This window comes from Schistocerca cancellata, chromosome 1 (genome assembly GCF_023864275.1).
Source record: "Schistocerca cancellata isolate TAMUIC-IGC-003103 chromosome 1, iqSchCanc2.1, whole genome shotgun sequence".
Lineage (NCBI taxonomy): Eukaryota > Metazoa > Arthropoda > Insecta > Orthoptera > Acrididae > Schistocerca > Schistocerca cancellata.
The window spans coordinates 706104737-706124863 of record NC_064626.1 but is presented as its reverse complement, the minus strand read 5'-3'; the positions used below and the strand labels follow the sequence as shown (position 1 = coordinate 706124863).

At 38.9% G+C, this 20127-nt stretch overlaps 1 protein-coding gene across 1 annotated transcript in view; it reads left to right on the top strand.

Annotated features, from left to right (window-relative positions):
- The window catches only part of LOC126184735 (CUB and sushi domain-containing protein 3), a 556957-nt gene extending 540796 nt beyond the window's left edge, over nucleotides 1–16161 (top strand). The window contains exons 16-20 of the mRNA XM_049927276.1: nucleotides 6381–6560; nucleotides 7962–8135; nucleotides 9314–9493; nucleotides 14203–14311; nucleotides 15521–16161. Coding sequence (XP_049783233.1) covers nucleotides 6381–6560; nucleotides 7962–8135; nucleotides 9314–9493; nucleotides 14203–14311; nucleotides 15521–15797 — 920 coding nt within the window. The 3' untranslated portion in view covers nucleotides 15798–16161. The remainder of the gene's footprint in view (nucleotides 1–6380; nucleotides 6561–7961; nucleotides 8136–9313; nucleotides 9494–14202; nucleotides 14312–15520) is intronic.
- Nucleotides 16162–20127: the final 3966 nt, after the last annotated feature.

Here is a 20127-nt window from a genome sequence, read left to right as displayed (position 1 = left end):
ATCCTTGAACTGCCCCTAAAGGCCTGACATTGAAAGTTCTCAGCAGCAAACCCTCTTTCTACTGATTCCTTTATAAATTCCAGGCTTATAATTATGTTGTTGTTGTTGTGGTCTTCAGTCCTGAGACTGGTGTGATGCAGCTCTCCATGCTACCATATCCTATGCAAGCTTCTTAATCTCCCAGTACTTACTGCAACCTACATCCTTCTGGAATGTGCTTAGTGTATCCATCTCTTAGTCTCCTGCTATGATTTTTACCCTCCACACTGCCCTCCAATGCTAAATTTGTGATCCCTTGATGCCTCAGAACATGTCCTACCAACCAGTCTCTTCTTCTTGTCAAGTTGTGCCACAAACTCCTCTTCTCCCCAATTCTATTCAATACCACCTCATTAGTTATGTGATCTACCCATCTAATCTTCAGCATTCTTCTGTAGTACCACATTTCGAAAGCTTCTATTCTTTTCTTGTCCAAACTATTTATCGTCAATGTTTCACTTCCAGACATGGCTACACTCCATACAAATACTTTCAGAAACGGCTTCCTGACACTTAAATCTATATTCGATGTTAACAAATCCCTCTTCTTCAGAAACGCTTTCCTTGCCATTGCCAGTCTACATTTTATATCCTCTCTACTTCAACCATCATCAGTTATTTTGCTCCCCAAATAGCAAAACTCCTTTACTACTTAAAGCGTCTCATTTCCTAATCTAATTCCCTCGGCATCATCTGACTTAATTCGACTACATTCCATTATCCTCGTTTTCCTTTTGTTGATGTTCATCTTATATCCTCCTTTCAAGACACTGTCCATTCCGTTCAACTGCTCTTCCAAGTCCTTGGCTGTCTCTGACAGAATTACAATGTCATCGGCAAACCTCAAAGTTTTTACTTCTGCTCCATGGATTTTAATACCTACTCCAAATTTTTCTTTTGTTTCCTTTACTGCTTGCTCAATATACAGATTGAATAACATTGGGGAGAGAGTACAACCCTGTCTCACTCCCTTACCAACCGCTACTTCCCTTTCATGCCCCTCGACTCTTATAACCACTATCTGGTTTCTGTACAAATTGTAAATAGCTTTTCGCTCCCTGTATTTTACCCCTGCCACCTTTAGAATTTGAAAGAGAGTATTCCAGTCAACATTGTTGAAAGCTTTCTCTAAGTTTATAAATGCTAGAAATGTAGGTTTGCCTTTCCTTAATCTTTCTTCTAAGGTTAGTCGAACGGTCAGTAGTGCCTCACATGTTCCAATATTTCTATGGAATCCAAACTAATCTTCCCCAAGGTCGGCTCCTACTAGTTTTTCCATTCATCTGTAAAGAATTTGTATTAGTATTTTGCAGCTGAGACTTATTAAACTGATAGTTTGGTAATTTTCACATCTGTCAACACCTGCTTTCACTGGGATTGGAATTATTATATTCTTCTTGAAGTCTGAGGGTATTTCGCCTGTCTCATACATCTTGCTCACCAGATGGTAGAGTTTTGCCAGGTCTGGCTCTCCCAAGGCTGTCAGTAGTTCTAATGGAATGTTGTCTATTCCCAGGGCCTTGTTTCGACTCAGGTATTTCAGTGCTCTGTCAAACTCTTCACGCAGTATCGTATCTCCCATTTCATCTTCATCTATATTCTCTTCCATTTCCATATATTGTCCTCAGGTACATCGCCCTTGTATAGACCCTCTATATACTCCTTCCACCTTTCTGCTTTCCCTTCTTTGCTTAGAACCGGGTTTCCATCTGAGCTCTTGATATTCATACAAGTGATTCTCTTTTCTCCAAAGGTCTCTTTAATTTTCCTGTAGGCAATATCTATCTTACCCCTAGTGAGATAAGCCTCTACATCCTTACATTTGTCCTCTAGCCATCCCTACTTAGCCATTTTGCACATCCTGTCGATATCATTTTTGAGACGTTTGTATTCCTTTTTGCCTGCTTCTTTTACTGCATTTTTATATTTTCTCCTTTCATAAATTAAATTCAATATTTCTTCTGTTACCCAAAGATTTCTACTAGCCCTCGTCTTTTTACCTACTTGATCCTCTGCTGCCTTCAATACTTCGTCCCTCAGAGCTACCCATTCTTCTTCTACTGTATTTCTTTCGCCCATTCCTGTCAATTGTTCCCTTATGCTCTCCCTGAAACGCTGTACAACCTCTGGTTTAGTCAGTTTATCCAGGTCCCATCTCCTTAAAGTCTCACCTTTTCGCAGTTTATTCAGTTTTAATCTACAGTTCATAACCAATAGATTGTGGTCAGAGTCCACATCTGCCCCTGGAAATGTTTTACACTTTAAAACCTAGTTCCTAAATCTCTGTCTTACCATTATATAATCTATCTGATACCTTCTAGTATCTCCAGGATTCTTCCATGTATACAACCTACTTTAATGATTCTTGAACCAAGTGTTAGCTATGATTAAGTTATGCTCTGTGCAAAATTCTACCAGACGGCTTCCCCTTTCATTTCTTACCCCCAATCCATATTCACCTACTACCTTTCCTTCTCTCCCTTTTCCTACTCTCGAATTCCAGTCACCCATGACTATCATTATGTATGTAATAGCAAACCCAACAATTCATGGTCTATTTAACATACCTTACTTTCCATCTCTAGACACTGAGCACATTCAGAATCATTTTTCTTGAGTATAATTGTGGACATGAACAATATGTCTCACATCACCTGCAGAAGCTATCAGCTACGTTAGTCAAATACTGCAGTAGTCATGTAGACTTGAGACTTGACAGTACAAAAACTGGCTGGCAGAAATCACAGCCAGAGTCAAAGACTGATACAGCACTTATGAGAATTGAGTGCAACACTCCATGTTTTTTTATATTTTCCAAGAAGGCTCAAAGTCTTTCCTGCAAATAAAATATTCTGGTATTATCTATAATGATAGTACATATAAACTGATTAGGTATAAGTTTGTAAATTGTCACTGTAGCTGAATAAACAGTGTGCAGGTTTTATATGTGAAGTATCTTAAGTTCAAATCCCCTAGCGGAGAGACTTGCAGATAGGCACAACAAAAAGACTGTCACAAGTAAAGCTTTCAACCAGTAAGCCCTTCATCAAAAATATTCTCTCTCTCTCTCTCTCTCTCTCTCTCTCTCTCTCTCTCTCTCTCTCTCTCTCTCTCTCTCCACACAGACACACACACACACACACAACTGCAGTATCGGGAAACTGAAGCCACACTGTGAGCAGTACATGATGGGAGTGAGAGAGGGTAGGGCAGCTATGTGCAGTCGGGAGGTTAGATGGAGGGCAGGAAAACATTGGAAATTTGAGGTATGTTCCTATGGGACCAAACTGCTGAGGTCATAGGTCTCTAGGCTTATACACTACTTAAACTAACTTACACTAGAGATAACACACACACACCCATGCCCAAGGAGGGACTCAAACCTCTGATGGGGAAGCCACGTGAACCGTGGCAAGGTGCCTCTGACCCCGTGGCTGCCCCACAGCACGGAGGGCAGGGGAGAGAGGTGGGGAGGGGGGACGGGGTAGCGGGAAAGAGAGAAGTAAAAAGACTGGCTGCGATGGTGGAATGAGGGCTGTGTAGTGCTGGAATGGGAACAGGGATGGAGCTGGATGGGTGAGGACAATGACTAACGAAGGTTGGGCCAGGAGGCATACAGGAACAAATGTAAATAGACAAACACACACACACACACACACACACACACACACACACACACACACACACACACACACACACACACACACACACACACGACTGCAGCCTCAGGCAACTGAAGCCACACTGCTTGCAGAGAGAGAGAGAGAGAGAGAGAGAGAGAGAGAGAGAGAGAGAGAGTGTGTCTGTTGTCTATTTTTGATGAAGGCCTTACTCGCTGAAAGCTGTGAAGTCTTCCACTGTATTATATGAAATACATTTTGGGATGTGCAGTTAATTTCCCACAGAAGATGCAATGGAATTTTGGATGTAGGTTAAAGAGAGTTACTTTTGGTGTAGAATGACTGCCCTGGAATCAAAAAATTAAATTTTTATATTTGACATAATATGTGAGAAATATTCACATAACTTCATTAATGTTATGTGATAATAGACTGTTAGCAAGGTCAAATACCTGCACCACATCCCTTCCCATCAAATCCCTTTAGTCATATGCCATGCATCATCATCAACAGGCTATTCATGATTGCGTCATTGCTCTTATGGAGGAAGGCAATTTGATGGCATCAGATGCCAGGACACAGTAGGGTGCTCCTAGGTACCCTATATGATAATGGATATAACATTATCAAGATACTGGAAAATGCAGTAGGCCTGTTGGAACTGGACTGAGGTGTAATAACACCTGTCCACACTAATGAACTTGTCAGTACATCACGGGAAAATCCTTTTTTAAACACAGTGCAATTGAAACATACTGCTACATTTCCCAGGTCAGTGAATATGATTCAGTGAGGCTGGATTACTTAGCAAAAGTGTGGCCATCAAGGAGAGGCTCTGTGATGTAGCCTTGTCTCTGTGGCAGCTTGGGGCTGGATATGCTTCTGTGGACTTGGAATGCTTCATAGGATTAATGGTTGAGGTGATGCTGCCCAGTATACTCATATTCTGATTAATATTATGGTACCATCTGTTTGACAGCTATATGCTGACAGAGTAATCTGTTTCCAGTAGGATCAGTCTCCTATATAAATGTCAGCAATGGTGCAGGAGTGGTTTGTAGAACACACTAAGATTTTTCTTCTATATTAGTCCCCTCCTGCACCAAACCTAATCCTTACTGAAAACATATTGGCAGAGACAAAACTGACCATGTGAGAAAACTAGTGTGACCCCATACCATGAAGGGAGGAGTTGACAGAAAATGAGAGATTATTACTCACTTCATAGACTCACTTGCTCACAGGTTCCAGATAGTAATTCAACTTGAAGGCCTTTGGACATGATATTAACTAGTAAAGAAGCTAAATGCTGTGCTCTTTTGAGAGCCAAAAGTATCTTAATAATAACCGTAAACTGTTAATTCCATTTATTTTGTGATTTCTACTGATTAAATAAATTAACAATGCCAAAAAAATTGCACTAAGCCAGATATGAACCAAACCTTGTCAGCAGGCAGTTGCCTACTAGACCATCATCTATGCCACTGAACTACAAATGCACTATATTGCAACTGCCGACACTTAGATACTTCTTACCACTCTTGACTCCAGATCATGAAATGAAGTGCCTTCACTATGAATAATGTGGCACAGTTTTCTGGCATGGTTTTGATGAGTACATCCTCATGCTAAGTGTCAAAAGATGTTAATTCTTCTACTAGACTCACGATTACAAGCATTCTTTAGTTTTATGAGCACATCTGATCACCCTATAATGTGTCTGGCTCATGTGTATCATGGCAGGTAATTCAGATTTCAGCCATGGACATTTTTTGTGCTTTCAAAAGTACCTCTCCTCTTCTTCTGCAATCACCATCCAATACTGCCTTCAGCAAATCACCCTTATACCTGACAGACCCAGTTTCACCTCATTTTTCAGGATGCCATTCACAGCAGTCTCCCAGCCAGCCCTAACAAGAGCATTAATCACATTCCAAAGGTCACAGTTGTTAGATTTATGATAGTTTTAGGCTGAAAGAAATGATTGCACTTGTCTGTAGTTTACATTTTATTTCACATTTGTAAACCACACATCCATACACTAAGACACAGTAAAGTTTATGTCACTCAGCTCACCAAAGAGTCTACAGCAGTAGTGCTGCCAACCTCACTTTCACACTATTGGAAATACCAATCCACACCCAACTCCAACTCACAAACAATATACCTTGCATTAAACCTATCCTAGAACTATTTCAGACACAGTTCCAAAGGATTTCTCCTCTTCTCCCCCAAAAGCGTGGTCCACAAGTATTCCAAGAATTTTCCTCTTCCAGCATTTCCTGACTATTTCCCCTGATACGAATTTCTGAAACAGCAAACCTTACTCTAATTAAGTTCCCTACCATCAACAAATTTAAACTTTGGATATTTTTGGAAAAAGTCAAGATTCATGTCTCACCAGAATATCCGTAGTGCCCTTTACACTGCTTGATTGGTTCTTCTGAAGTTTGTGTCTACCTCAGGAAACAAAACCTTTTGCTATGCTGATGATATCATCTTGATTGATGCCCACATTTTCATATTTGAGTGTATTATTGCCTCTTTTTAGCTACTTATTTATTGTGCTAAAGACAGAAAATTTTATTCAGTACTTATATTTTATGTCAGCTGACCAAATTAGCTAAACTTTACTATGTGTAATTTGACCCTGCAAGGTGGCATATGTTTTGAGTAACCATTGGATATCTATAGATGTCTAAAATTAACTTTTTCTTAAAGATGTGAACTGTGGAGAACCCGAAGCAGTTGCACATGGAAGGTACACTCTGAGTTCCAATGCAACATATTATGGTGCTACTATTTTGTACGAGTGTGACACCAATTATGAACTTGATGGTCATGGTAGAAGACACTGTCTTGGAAATGGAACATGGAGTTCTGAAACACCAAAATGCAAGGGTAAGTATCACCTTAAAAATCTAGCACACTCAGAAGCAATTCAATTCAAATATTAATAGCTCCATCAACTCTGTATGTATTCTCACCTGATCTCTTCCTTTAAATGATTAGTCATACCATTATTTCAAAAATGGTATACACAAGATTTGTCTTCTCATCCATTCAGTTCAGTCTCAACAGAATGGAACATGTAGTTCACTAATTGAACTTGCAATGGATGTGTATATCCCATGAAATACACTAGTCATTAATTTTCTTAGCATCAAAGAGATGAAAATTTACATCAATGTATAATATGATACCACGGTATGCATAGAAATAACTATGCAAGTTATAATACTTCCAAATGATTTACTTTGTTGGTTTAATTTCTACAGAATGACACAGTGAGTAAAAGTAGATTTCTTTCACTAGTATGTGAAATTATACCACAGTATTTAAACACTTAAAATACATATTTAGACAATAATGTAAAGTAGAAAATTATTGTTATCAGTGGCCATGCATTCATGACATGTCATTGTGTGTATGTGAAACTTTTTTCTCATGCTTCTTTATTTAAACTGATAATTCATTTGCTAGTATTGTGAAAATAATAACAAGAAAATTCAATAATTTGGTTGTTAAAAACTATACACAATAATGCTTTGAGGTGACATCATATTTCCTACTACATAATTTTGTATGTGTCAATGTGAACATTAAAGATAGCCTATTTACTACATAACATAACAATAACAGAAATTCCTGGATTGAGCAATATGTAAATAAAGGAATAGCAACCACTCACCTTTAGCAGACTGATGTGTGGAGCACAGCAACAAATAACAGAAAACAGCATTCACATTAGCTTTCAAGAACTAGCTCTTTTTCCAGCAATAGTACACACATTCACACATACAACTATACAGACACACAAACATACTCTCCCATGGCCCCAACAAGCAAGTCTTGCCTGGTAACAGGAGAGTGCATTTGGGTCTCTGTGTGGTTCTGTACGTGAGTGTGTGTATTATTGCTGGGAAAAAGAGTTAGTGGTTGAAAGCTAGTGTGAATGCTGTTTTCTTTTGTGTTACTGTGCTCCATGTATTGATCTGCTACAGTTGAGTGGTTTCCTTTTCCTTATTTTACACAGTATTTCATTTTTATGTAACATTTGTTCTCATGAAGCAATGAAACATCCAGGATCTAATAACAATAGGCCCAAGCGGCTCGAGAAAGTAATCATGTGAGTGAATTGTGCTTTCATGAATATATCTGTGTATGTGCAGGGGGCGGTGGGCAGGGGTGGGGAGGGGGGGGGGGGGGGTTGCATGCTTCATTGTGCCTGTCTGCAACTCAACAGCACCTTATTATTTACATTCACATTTTTATGTTCATACCTCATTCTTACCATTTCAGAGGTATTGTGCAGTGAGCCTGAAACAGACGGAGTGGTAACTGTGAAGGTGCACACACACAGTATAGGTGGAATTGCACGCTATTCATGCCCCAAAGGACAGTATATGGATGGAAATGCCACAAGAGTTTGTCAAAGTAAAGGAACCTGGTCGGGAAAAATGCCCACTTGCACACGTAAGATATCATAATTTTGTTATATTTTTTGTCATATAGTAATAGAATAATGGAAAACTCTGTGATGAATATAAATAATGGCATGACGTAAAATAACCACCCAGTGTAAGAAAAAACAGGAGTGGAAACAACATGTTCAGCACTGTAACTCAACTTTCAAATTTACACTTATTCCAATAATTGTTGTTGTTGTTGCTGGTGGTGGTGGTGGTGGTGGTGGTGGTGGTGGTGGTCGTCGTCGTCGTCGTCGTCGTCTTCAGTCTGAAGAATGTATTGATGCAGTAATCCACAGATGGATGTAGGTTGCAGTAAGTACTGGGAGATGAAGAAGCTTGCACAGGATAGAGTAGCATGGAGAGCTGCATCAAACCAGTCTCAGGACTGAAGACAACAACAACAACAACAGCAACAACAACAACAACAACAATCCACACTAGTCTATCCTGTAGAAGCCTTTTCATGTCTGCATAACTCTGCAACTACATCCATTTAAACCTGGTTTCTAAAGATGAGCCTTGGTCTCCCATCTATAATTTTTACGCTCCATGCGCTTCCTTCATTACCAAATTTATGTTTCCTTGATGACTCAGGATGTGTCCTATGAGTGACTTTTGTCATATTCAGGTATTATTTGTACTGATGCTGCAGCTCAGCATGTGGCATGTAATGCGAGTGGATTTCAATAAGTAATGCGACACCTTTCTTTCTCGGCCAGTTATGTTTCCAAAAGCTGTAATTAGCTTTTTTAACATCCTCAAGCATTCCTGTGACATCTTATATATTTCCAGTAATTCCTAGTAATGACAATACTACAACCAGTATTCAAAATGAGGGATGCGTGATGAGTCATATTGTACACTAACATACTGACAGAAGCAGCTGAAAACAATACTAAAAATAATTTATGACACTGTTCTCCTCGCACTGAGAAAGAAAGATATGAAAATGCCCTTGATTTGATTTTACTGTAAGACATCATGTCATATTTTTCTGTAACACATAATGGACTGATATGTAGAACATTGCTGTCAAGTATCACTCCACGCAAAAAATTATGCATGAAAATACTTGTTTTTATTTATATCACATTTGACAAATTTTCTTTTGCTGATTGTGAGTAAAGATTACCATGATTTGTTTAGTTAGTTACAGAAATTATTGCCATGTTTATGTTACAGCTGTGGACTGCAAACATCCAGGAACTATTGAAAATGGCCGTGTAATAATAGTAAACCACACAACCACTTACAATAGTGCTGCTGAGTACCACTGTATTGAACATTATTCACGTATTGGGCCATATCTTCGCAAGTGTATGGAAGACGGGTCTTGGTCTGGTGAAGAACCTAGATGTGAAGGTATGCTATAACAAACCACTTTATTTAATTCCTTGTTTGTTGATCCGTGTTTCTAGGTATGAAATATGCTCCCCTTAAAACCATTCATTACGTCAGTTACTTTGCCAGACACTGCAGTTTCAAACCCCCTCTGCGCCTCTTAAATCTCTTACAAAATAATGCTTCCATCTGATAAATAGTAACTTATCATCCTACGTTACAAATATCATCTATAAACTATGAATCTAGTTCAAAGACTTGTGACAAGTTAAGACAGTGACAGACCGTGAGTAGAAACTTGACACCTCATTCTCAAGGCAGTTGTTCTTGAAATTAGTCTTCTGAGAATGCCTTATGGAGTTTCAACTTGGACAAGAAGTATCTGCAGAGTGCAAGTTTCCAGGTACCTGTCCACGACTATAACATCATTAAAGTCACGTACTATATGGCCACTTTACACCTTGAAACTGTACTAGAGCCTTCAGTTCCACATGAAAATTATTTGTCTTTGCCAATGTGTACAACAAAGTGTCAGTTCACTTTCAGTGTTTGACCAGTGTGATGTAGATGAGTAATTCACAGTCAGGTCCTGCTGATATCTTTTTGAATGTCACCTGTTGCAGCAAACAGCAACATACTCTTCCCTCACTAGCAGCCTACTCCTTGTTTAAGCTAGTCATGATTAAAAACAGCTGATATCTGTCACATACCACTACAAAAGTGCCACAACAGCTGTCAGCTAAGAAATAATTTTAATTAGACTGTAGTACACAGTTCTAAATAATTACAGATATACTTTCTGGATGCGTTCACTTTATCTCAGCAGACCAGGATGTAGGGTGTGGGGTAAACTGGGGTATCTGCTCCAGGTGGCAATTATCAGGGAGTGCCAAATTCATATTCTTGAAGAAAAACACCTTTTTTCACAAAGTGTGTAGCATCAAATGTGTGTTGATCTATTGGTTGTTCATACGATATTGAAACACATCCTTGTTAATTTTTGAACATTTGTGAACACATTCCAAGTTGATATCTGAATGAACCATAAGTTGATTTTTGAATGCGTGTATAGTGTACATGATGTGTCTGCCAGAGAAATCAAGAAATAAATAACTTCCCTGCAGGCAAAGAAGACTTGGCTATATGAACTGAGCCAAATAAATTCGAACAGGTGAATGCAAATCCCTGTTTGTTTATGTGGTTGATTAGGTGTGCAAATGATAAATGTTGTTATAATCAAAGCAAAATCAATAGATTTGTACTAATAGAGTGGAAGTAAATGAGGAACAGGAATAACAGGTAAGAAAGATTGTGTATTATCTTCTCAGTGTCTTAAAAAAAATGAAAGTCTGATGGAGAATTTTTGCCAGATAGCTACACTACTAACGGCCAGTTGTACAGTCCCTGGTTAGCAGCCGCTTAAATCTATTCTTGGAGTTGTGTGGAAAACATGTTGTGCGGGGAATAAATGCAGGACAAGTGAACCAGTGGTTCTAGCTGTGTTAGCAAAGTTAACTAGGGAGTAAGTTTTGACAATGGCAGGGACAGTTACAAAATTAGTGATGACAAGAGTTTTTGTTAGAACAATGAATGAGAAGAAACTGGGGTATCAAACAAATTATATGGAAGAATATGACAATTCCAAATTTATGTAAAAATGTCAAATTACTACTACTTTTTGAACTCATACTTCAGAAAATGGAGCATATAAATGAAATGTGAAACTATTTCACAACATAAAACTTTTTGCTTGTACTAGACCTTATAGACATTTGATATTGGTACTTCATGAATAATATTCTGTCATGCTATTTGTATATATGAGGTAGATAAAAATGACAATTTGCACCAAAACTGTCTCGCTTATTTGACATATATTACAATTGCTGCAATATTAGAAAGGCCTGTTTCATTTTATCTAACAGACAGTGACAAAATAGATGTAATCAAATCGAGAAACCTCACCAGCCTTGGGTACTATTCACATTAACAGATTTTTCAGTAGTAGGCAATGACATTTTTGATTTTTCATGTAGTAAAATATTTGATGAACTCTGATGAGTTCATAGATTTTTTCACAGAAAGGAAAGCACAGCATGTAGAGCTGTAGCAAGATTAGACAGGAAAAAAAAAATGCTGGGACCTAACGACTGAAGAAATGTGTACTGTCTTGCTTGTCTCTTATCATTCCTATATTTAATTTTATGTCACATAAAAGAGAAAGTTAATAGCTAATAGACAATAAAGAGTGCTCATTTTCTAAAGAGTTCTTATTCTCCCAGTCACAAGTAATCCAACCGAGTATTAATTGTGAGGGGGGTTTTTTTTTTTTTTTTTTTTTTTTTTTTTTTTTTTTTTGAATGATGAGTAGGATGTCAAACTGGCTGACTGGGAGCAGGAGAGATAGGACATTTTAATTTCCACAGTCATGAATATAGGTTTGATAGCTTCCTTTACAAAATACACAGTTTTAATTCCACAGAGCGAAATAAAGTGACATGCGATAGAAGAATACTGTGGGAAGAGGTGCGGCACTGCACTTTGGCACACTTTAAACCTGATAACATGTCTTAACTTTCCTCGAACATGTATGTTTTATATATCAAACTTTCTAGAAAGATGTGGACTACTAAATGAATGTATTTTTGAAAAATCAATTTTTAAAAAAATTTTCATGTTCTATCTCAAATTCTTGGAGGTGGAGGGCCACTATCAAGTTTTTCTCCTAGTATCGTAGACCTTGGGCTGTATCTCAGTGCTGTATCCTGCTGCTAGTGGATGTGAGTGTGAGTGTGCCAAGTGTGGCGTCATTGCGCATGTAAGTGTGCATGTAAATCAACTGCCAACTATTTCTGATATTGTTCAGAGTTTTATGAATAAAACCATATTTATGTTACTTTGATTGGTTTCATGTATTACTTGTTTACTACATGACTGGCAACATGTTTGGAGCAGTTTCCATATATGCAGTCATTAAGTGCAGTTTCATCAGGTTTAGTCATTATGGACACCATGGTACTGGCCTGATTGAACAGCTTACTTCAGCAGTGACCATTTTGTCAGCTTCCATTAACAGATAGAGTACCATCCCTCTTGTGTGCCCAGGGATTCCCATTTGAGTTCACGAAGCATTTCCATAATATTTGTGTTTTGATTGGACCTAATGTTAACCTATCTAGCATCACATCTCTGAACTGTGTTTATGTCTTTCCTTAATGGCCTGATGGGGAGCCAAGGCACTGAAGTAGTACTCAAGAATGTGTCATTCTAATGTTTTATATACAGTCTCCTTTGAGGTGAGCTACTCTTTCCTAAAATCCTCCCATTAAACCAAAGTTGGACAGTCGCCTTCGCTACTACCAACCTTAGGTGCTCATTCCACTTTGTATCACTGTGCAACATTACACCTAGATATTTAATCTATGTGACAACAAACTGTCCATTCGCATGAATGGACACAGGCAGACAGTGTTTGTTGGTAATGAGGATCACCCTGTGGCTAAACATGCCTTGGTGCACGACCAGCACATATTGGCGCAGTGTTACACCGTCCGGGTTATCTGGATACTTCCTACTAACACCAACCTATCCGAACTCCGGAGATGGGAACTTGCTCTTCAACATATCCTCTCTTCCCGTTATCCACCAGGCCTCAATCTCCGCTAATTTCAAGTTGCCGCCACTCATACCTCACCTGTCATTCAACAACATCTTTGCCTCTGCACTTCTGCCTCGACTGACATCTCTGCCCAAACTCTTTGTCTTTAAATATGTCTGCTTGTGTCTGTATATGTGTGGATGGATATGTGTGTGTGTGCGAGTGTATACCCGTCCTTTTTTCCCCATAAGGTAAGTCTTTCCGCTCCCGGGACTGGAATGACTCCTTACCCTCTCCCTTAAAACCCACATCCTTTCGTCTTTCCCTCTCCTTCCCTCTTTCCTGATGAGGCAACAGTTTGTTGCGAAAGCTTGAATTTTGTGTGTATGTTTGTGTTCGTTTGTGTGTCTGTCGACCTGCCAGCACTTTCATTTGGTAAGTCACATCATCTTTGTTTTTAGATATATTTTTCCTTCGTGGAATGTTTCCTTCTATTATAACCATATGACTAATATTGTATTATACATCAGATCATTTATACATATAGAGAACAAAAGTGGCATTGCTTCCATAGGGCACTGCTGATGATACCCTTGTCTCCTATAAAAACTCACAATTCAAGACAACATACTTGGTTCCATTATTTAAGATGTCTTTAAGCCTCTCCCATATATGGGAACCTATTCCCTGTGCTTGGACTTACATTAAAATGCTGCAGTGGGGGACTGTGTCAAACACTTTCCATAAATCTATGAATACGGAGTCTGCCAACTGCCCTTCATCCATGGTTAGTAAGATATCGTGTGAGAAAAGGGCAAGCTCAGTTTCGCACAAGTGATGCTTTCTAAATCAGTGGTGATTTGCAGCCAGAAAGAAATTTATTATATTCAGATTTCGAATATGCTGAAGAGCTCAAGTTCTGCCTATTTACTCCCACATCTACCTTGCGACAAAACTTATTTTGTTAATAGACCAATATTTATGTAACTATCATTGTTTTCCAGGTTGTCTTCTCATCCAGACGTAAATGTTATGAGGTTTCTTTTCATTACCATATTTGTAACCACAGAATGAATGAAAAAGGCAAACCAGAATGTTTTTATTGCTGATGTGTTATTTAATTTTCTTTCAGTGAACATAGCAGAAGAAAATGAATCAACGGACATGGGAGTGATTGTTGGAGCAGCAGCCGGAGTTGTTATAATATTGCTTATAATTCTGGGTCTAATCTACCTCCGGTTGTAAGTATTTAATTTCTTCCTTTCTTCAAAAATAATAACAATTGCTCATAAATTTTGTAATACAGTGTAAAATAAATTTGATCACTGAAAAAGACTTACTACATCAGAGCTACGCACAACTACAGACCTCATTTGCAGGTATTATTTATTATGACAGAAGAGCTAATTCTCAATGAGTGAGCTTCACATACTACTGTTTATCATATTCATAGAATTTCTGATGCACTTAGTGAAATGATTTTTAAAGAATTTGTAGAACTCATTTATACTATTTGTATTATAACATCTGGCAGACAACATTTATTGATTTTTATAATAGTTTTCACTCAGTCACTTGTCTTTTTTCAACATTTACCACTATGTATTTTTCTTACTACTACAGTCTGCCACATATTAATTTATGTCAGGTGTCAATACTTCATTAGTCAATAAGGCTTCATAATTCAAAAAAAGAAAAATGATAACCACTATTTCCCTTTCACCTCTTAATTACTAAACATTTTCTGTAAGTGTAATTGATCATAGATTCTGGGTGTTCATGTGACAACATCATGCATATATTAGACGGAAGATGCCTCTACATAAAGATATGAAGAATGACATTTAAAAGGAATAGAACCCAAATCAAATTAGTGTGGTATTCTGGGAATATTGAAGTGGCATCCAGTCAGATCTTGACAAGATAAATTGGTGCAGAGATTATTAGCCAGCTCCAATATGGACCCCTTTTTTTTTTTTTTTTTTTTTTTTGAGAAATGTTGACAATAGTACCTCTGATTACACAGTTAATGAGCCAATTCAGGTCAGTCAATCAATATCAGAACCTAGAAGAAAACATGCATAGATATGTGATGCAGAACAATCACATCAGTTTAGTCTTGGGAAAGCACAATGATAGACAGCAATTTATTGAAGGGTGAAAGCGCAGTTTGTTAAAAAATCTTATAAATACTCGTCTGATGTATACTACATTGCTGTAGAGCTCTCTTCTGTAACACAGTTTACAAATTTTCAGACTACATATCACTTTTCCCCTTCCATATACACAGTTTTTCCGGTTCTAAGACAGTCCTCACACTCAGATAAAAATAATGCCACATATACAGTAAAAAAACTGAATTATTGTTTTGTATTCTAGTGTTCAAGACTTTATTTTATCAAATAAATATTTACTCATAATCAAAGATGTAAATCTGATTTGATTTTCAGGCGTAAGGCAACTCCAGTGAAAGATACTGAAAACATTGAAGGTGCTCTTCGTAAAGAAAATCAGAATGCTGCAGTCATGTCTTATGCAACTTTAAATGGAGGCAGCAGTTACGGCATGCCACCCCACAATGGTGTTTATGAAAACATGCACGAGCATGAAAACTTGTACGATGCTCCCTATGAAGTTACTGGACGTCGCAGTCATTACGAATCTACTCCTATTGGAAGAGACAGGACAAGTCCAGTGGTCACAATCAATGGTGTGGCAGTACGCTGATGAAAAAATGGAAACTAATGCAGTGCACAACCTGTGCCCTGTTCTTGTATTTATAAATTACAAATGCATCTGCATAAAATGTAAATTTTGAGCAGAGAATTTGTGGCATATTTCATGTGACTGTATCAAATGCGTGATACAAGTGCTTCACTCCTCCAAAGATACCAATATGCCCACATACGTTTAATCAGTGACCATGTATGACACTCCAAGACTGTGTTATGAGTGCCGATGTGTGTATGTGCATCTGTGTGCTTGTTTGTTGTATATTTGTGCATTGTCTGTAAATAAAATTATTTTGTAGAAATATTTTGTATAGAAGTGGCTGTGTGAGAATAAAATATATTTGTTATATTTTACAGTATCTCTTGTGTGATATTCACTTAACAAGTTTATTGAAAGTAACATTCATATGTGCCACAGTTGAGAAGAGTAACAGCTACCCCAATTGAAACTTTACATTCTGATTTGCCATGTACAGTTGTACAAACAATATGTTAGATTGCCAGTTGATCACTGAAGACTGTTTATTCTGGCATTCAGGTTGAGCTATTACTTTTTCTGTGTGCACAGTACAGGATAAAGAAAATATCTTACCCTTTATGCCACTGACAAGGGAACCTCCCCATCGCACCCTCCTCAGATTTAGTTATAAGTTGGCACAGTGGATAGGCCTTGAAAAACTGAACACAGATCAATTGAGAAAACTGGAAGTAGTTGTGTGGAACTATGAAAAAAATAAGCAAAATATACAAACTGAGTAGTCCATGTGCAAGGGACCGTCGTGGTCCCGTGGTTAGAGTGAGTAGCTGCGGAACGGGAGGTCCTTGGTTCAAGTCTTCCCTTGGGTGAAAAGTTTACTTTCTTTATTTTCACAGTTATTATCTGTCCGTTCGTTCATTGATGCCACTGTTCACTGTAATAAGTATAGTGTCTGTTTTTTGCGACCGCACCGCAAAACCGTGAGATTAGTAGACGAAAGGATGTACCTCTCCAATAGGAACCGAAAACATTTGATCGCAAGATCATAGGTCAACCGATTCTTCCACAGGAAAACACGTCTGATATATTCTATACGACACTGGTGACGGCATGTGGGTCACATGACAGGAATATGTTGTCGACCCACCTAACTTGTACACTTGGTGAATGAGTAAAAAGATTCTTCTACCTTGCCCGATTTAGCTTTTCTTGTGAATGTGATAATCACTCCCAAAAAAGTGATGAAAACATAAGTGTTTGTCACATAAAATGAAAATAAAAAGTTAAACTTTTCACCCGAGGAAAGGCTTCAACCAAGGACCTCTCGCTCTGCAGCTGCTCACGATAACCACAGGACCACGGCATTCCTGATCTTGCTGTTTCCTTGTTGTTGCATATCTTGCACATGGACTACTAAGTTTGTATATTTTGCTTATTTTTTCATAGTTCCACAAAACTTCTTCCTGTTTTCTCGATTGATCTGTGTTCAGTTTTTCAAGGCCTATCCACTGTGCCAACTTATAACTAAATCTGAGGGGGGTGCGATGGGGAGGTTCCCTTGTGAGAAGCATTCCATAGACTCTCATATCTTCAGTAGTGCAGTAAAAGAATAATGTCCCATATAATTGAGCACCCTAATGCTAAGGAAGCTACTCTACACATGACAGCAATGAGTTTCTGAGGTAGTTGGAAAGCTCATATCTGCCAACAAGTGTTAAAATCTCAGGTTAACAATCCTGACCATGTACAATGGTACCTGGCTAACTGTTTGGTATGGACAATGCCCCAATGACCCTGGTGTAACAGTTTGAGTGCTTCTGCTGGAGAGACTGAGGAATCGTTGCACAAGTGCCATCATTTTCCATATGAGGCTGGAGGACACCTACCTGCACCAGTGATTTCTTTAATGCTATGAGGCTGCCTGTGGCAAACGAAGTCCAGAACTTCACTCCAAGCCACGTCTGATGCCATTTCAGTTGCAGCCACCTAGCAAAAAGTCACAAGAAATTATTCTAACATGTGTATCTCCTGAGAGTCCATGTGGAAGCAGGGGGCCTCTGAGGGATCAAACTTGGCATCAGTGCCCACTGACAGCTGTGACAGTAGGTCAACATTGGAATGTTTAGTGGTAGGCTGATAAGTCAATTGGTAATTAGACAACAGTAATACCCACCACTGTAGCTTCTGTGCTGTTTAAGCTGGGGTAGGTTGAGGAGAATCAGACAGCCATAATCAAGTAAAAAATGCACCCATATAAATGCCGATGGAAGTGATGACAGTGAGAAGATCCTCTTTTGCCAATTGACTGTAATTGTTCTGTGCCTTAGTCAATGCCTTTGATGCAATAGCAATCGACCTGTCTTTGGAGTCCATGGCACCAATATCATATGAGGATGTGTCCATCACAAGAGTGACAAGTTTTGAGGGATTCAAGTCTACATGACACTGGTCACTTAATAGTGCATCCTTTCAAGTGTTGGAAACCCATCGGTTAGTCTCTGGACCATACAAAAGGAATACCCTTGTGGCATAAATGGTTCCGTGGTGCGGCAGTTTGTGAAGCGATGGGTACGAAGCAAGTGTAATACATCAATTTCCCTATGACTAGAGCAGTTCCATTACATTATGGACAAATGCCATGTGAATTAATTACATGACCCAGATACTCTGTTTCTGTGTTAAAAAAGGAACACTTGGAACTGTTACACTTTAACCCTGATTCTGATAACACTTTCAACAATGCTTCCAGATTCTGAATAAGTTCAGCTTGAATACAGCCTGGGACGACAATGTCATCCAAATAATTAGCACAGGATGGCACTTGTGAAGTAAGCTGATCTAAGTATCTCAGAAAAATTGCTGGAGCTGATGCACTACCAAATGGTAACCTCTGAAACGGTGACAAATCCTGATGGGTACCATTCACAAAAATCTTCTTGGGTGTCTCATCCAGAGGCTGTTGCAGATATGCCTCCTGTAAGTTAATTTTTGAGGAAAAAACTCTTGATCAAATTTGTCCATTAAATCTTTTGGGAATGATAAAGGGAAGGAATCAACAACAGTCTTTGGATTGGTGGTAGCTTTGAAATTTGTACAGAGGAGCAGCCCACCCGATGGCTTTGACAGAATGACAACAGGGGTCACCCACAGACTCACAAAATACAAGATTAAGCACATCACTACTCAACTCATCTAGAGCCAAGGGAGGGGTCGGTATGTTTGTTGATAATGTGCATCACTCCACTGCTCTCCCCCAGCCTACTGACCAGCAAGCAGTTGCAGTTTGTCAGAGGATACCTGTTTGCTTGCTGTGCTTACCTCCAAAAGATGTGATAGACTCTGATACTCTTTGATCTTACAGAACAACTCCCCTGACTGGGCGACTTCAATACCCATCATGTATTGAGGGGCTTGACCTCTAATTGCTCTCAGAATTGGGTTTTGGAGAGCCTCATGATGAATTCCACTCAGTAATCTGGGTCAGATGTATGACTCTGCCACAGTGTGAGTGCCACCCAATGTTGGATACCTAGCAACCTTCTCTTAGTAAGGGTCAAGGCTCAATGGATCATCATGTAGAGCAAGAAAAGGACATGGCAAGTATTCCTGGTCTCTTATCAACAGTTCCACTTGTTTTGCTACAGTATGGGAAGCTAGCAGAAGGATTTCTGGTAAAGGCAGTCAGTCACAGTTGTTGGAACAGGGGTGTTTCCAAACAGCACTTGGAGACATCATGCAATGGCAGACCATAATGCAATTACTACTGCCACTGCCAGTAAGGACCCAGCATTCCACTGTTACTGCTCCACCATGGAAAGGGGTGAGCTGGACTTTGTGTCTAACAATTTGAAGTCCTGCAACTACTGATTCTCCATGTGAATGTTGGATTCATCTCTCTCTGTGACGTGTGATACTGCATCCAGTCATGAACAAATATGATGCAGCATGCTGTGGAACTTGAAATCAGCTTTGAAGGATGTCCTATTGCAATATTTTCATTTGATATGGAAGACAGGCCACTTTCCCAACTAGTGGAGGGAGGCAATTTTGATACCTCTCCTCAAACCAGGAAAGGACTGAATGTTCTCAGTAGTTACCTGAGTGTCACATTAATGAGCTGTGTAGGAAAGACCTTGGAGTGGATGGGTAACCATAATCTGATGTGGATGTTAGAGACCAGGCAGCTCCTAAGTTGCTTTCAATGTGGATTCAGATGTTGATTCACTGTTGACAACCTAACCTGGCTGGTGACAGCTATCAAGCAGGTTTTCCTATGTCAACAGCAGTATATATTCTGCAACATCAGTAATGTATGTGACACTACTTGGAGACACAATATTCTAGGACG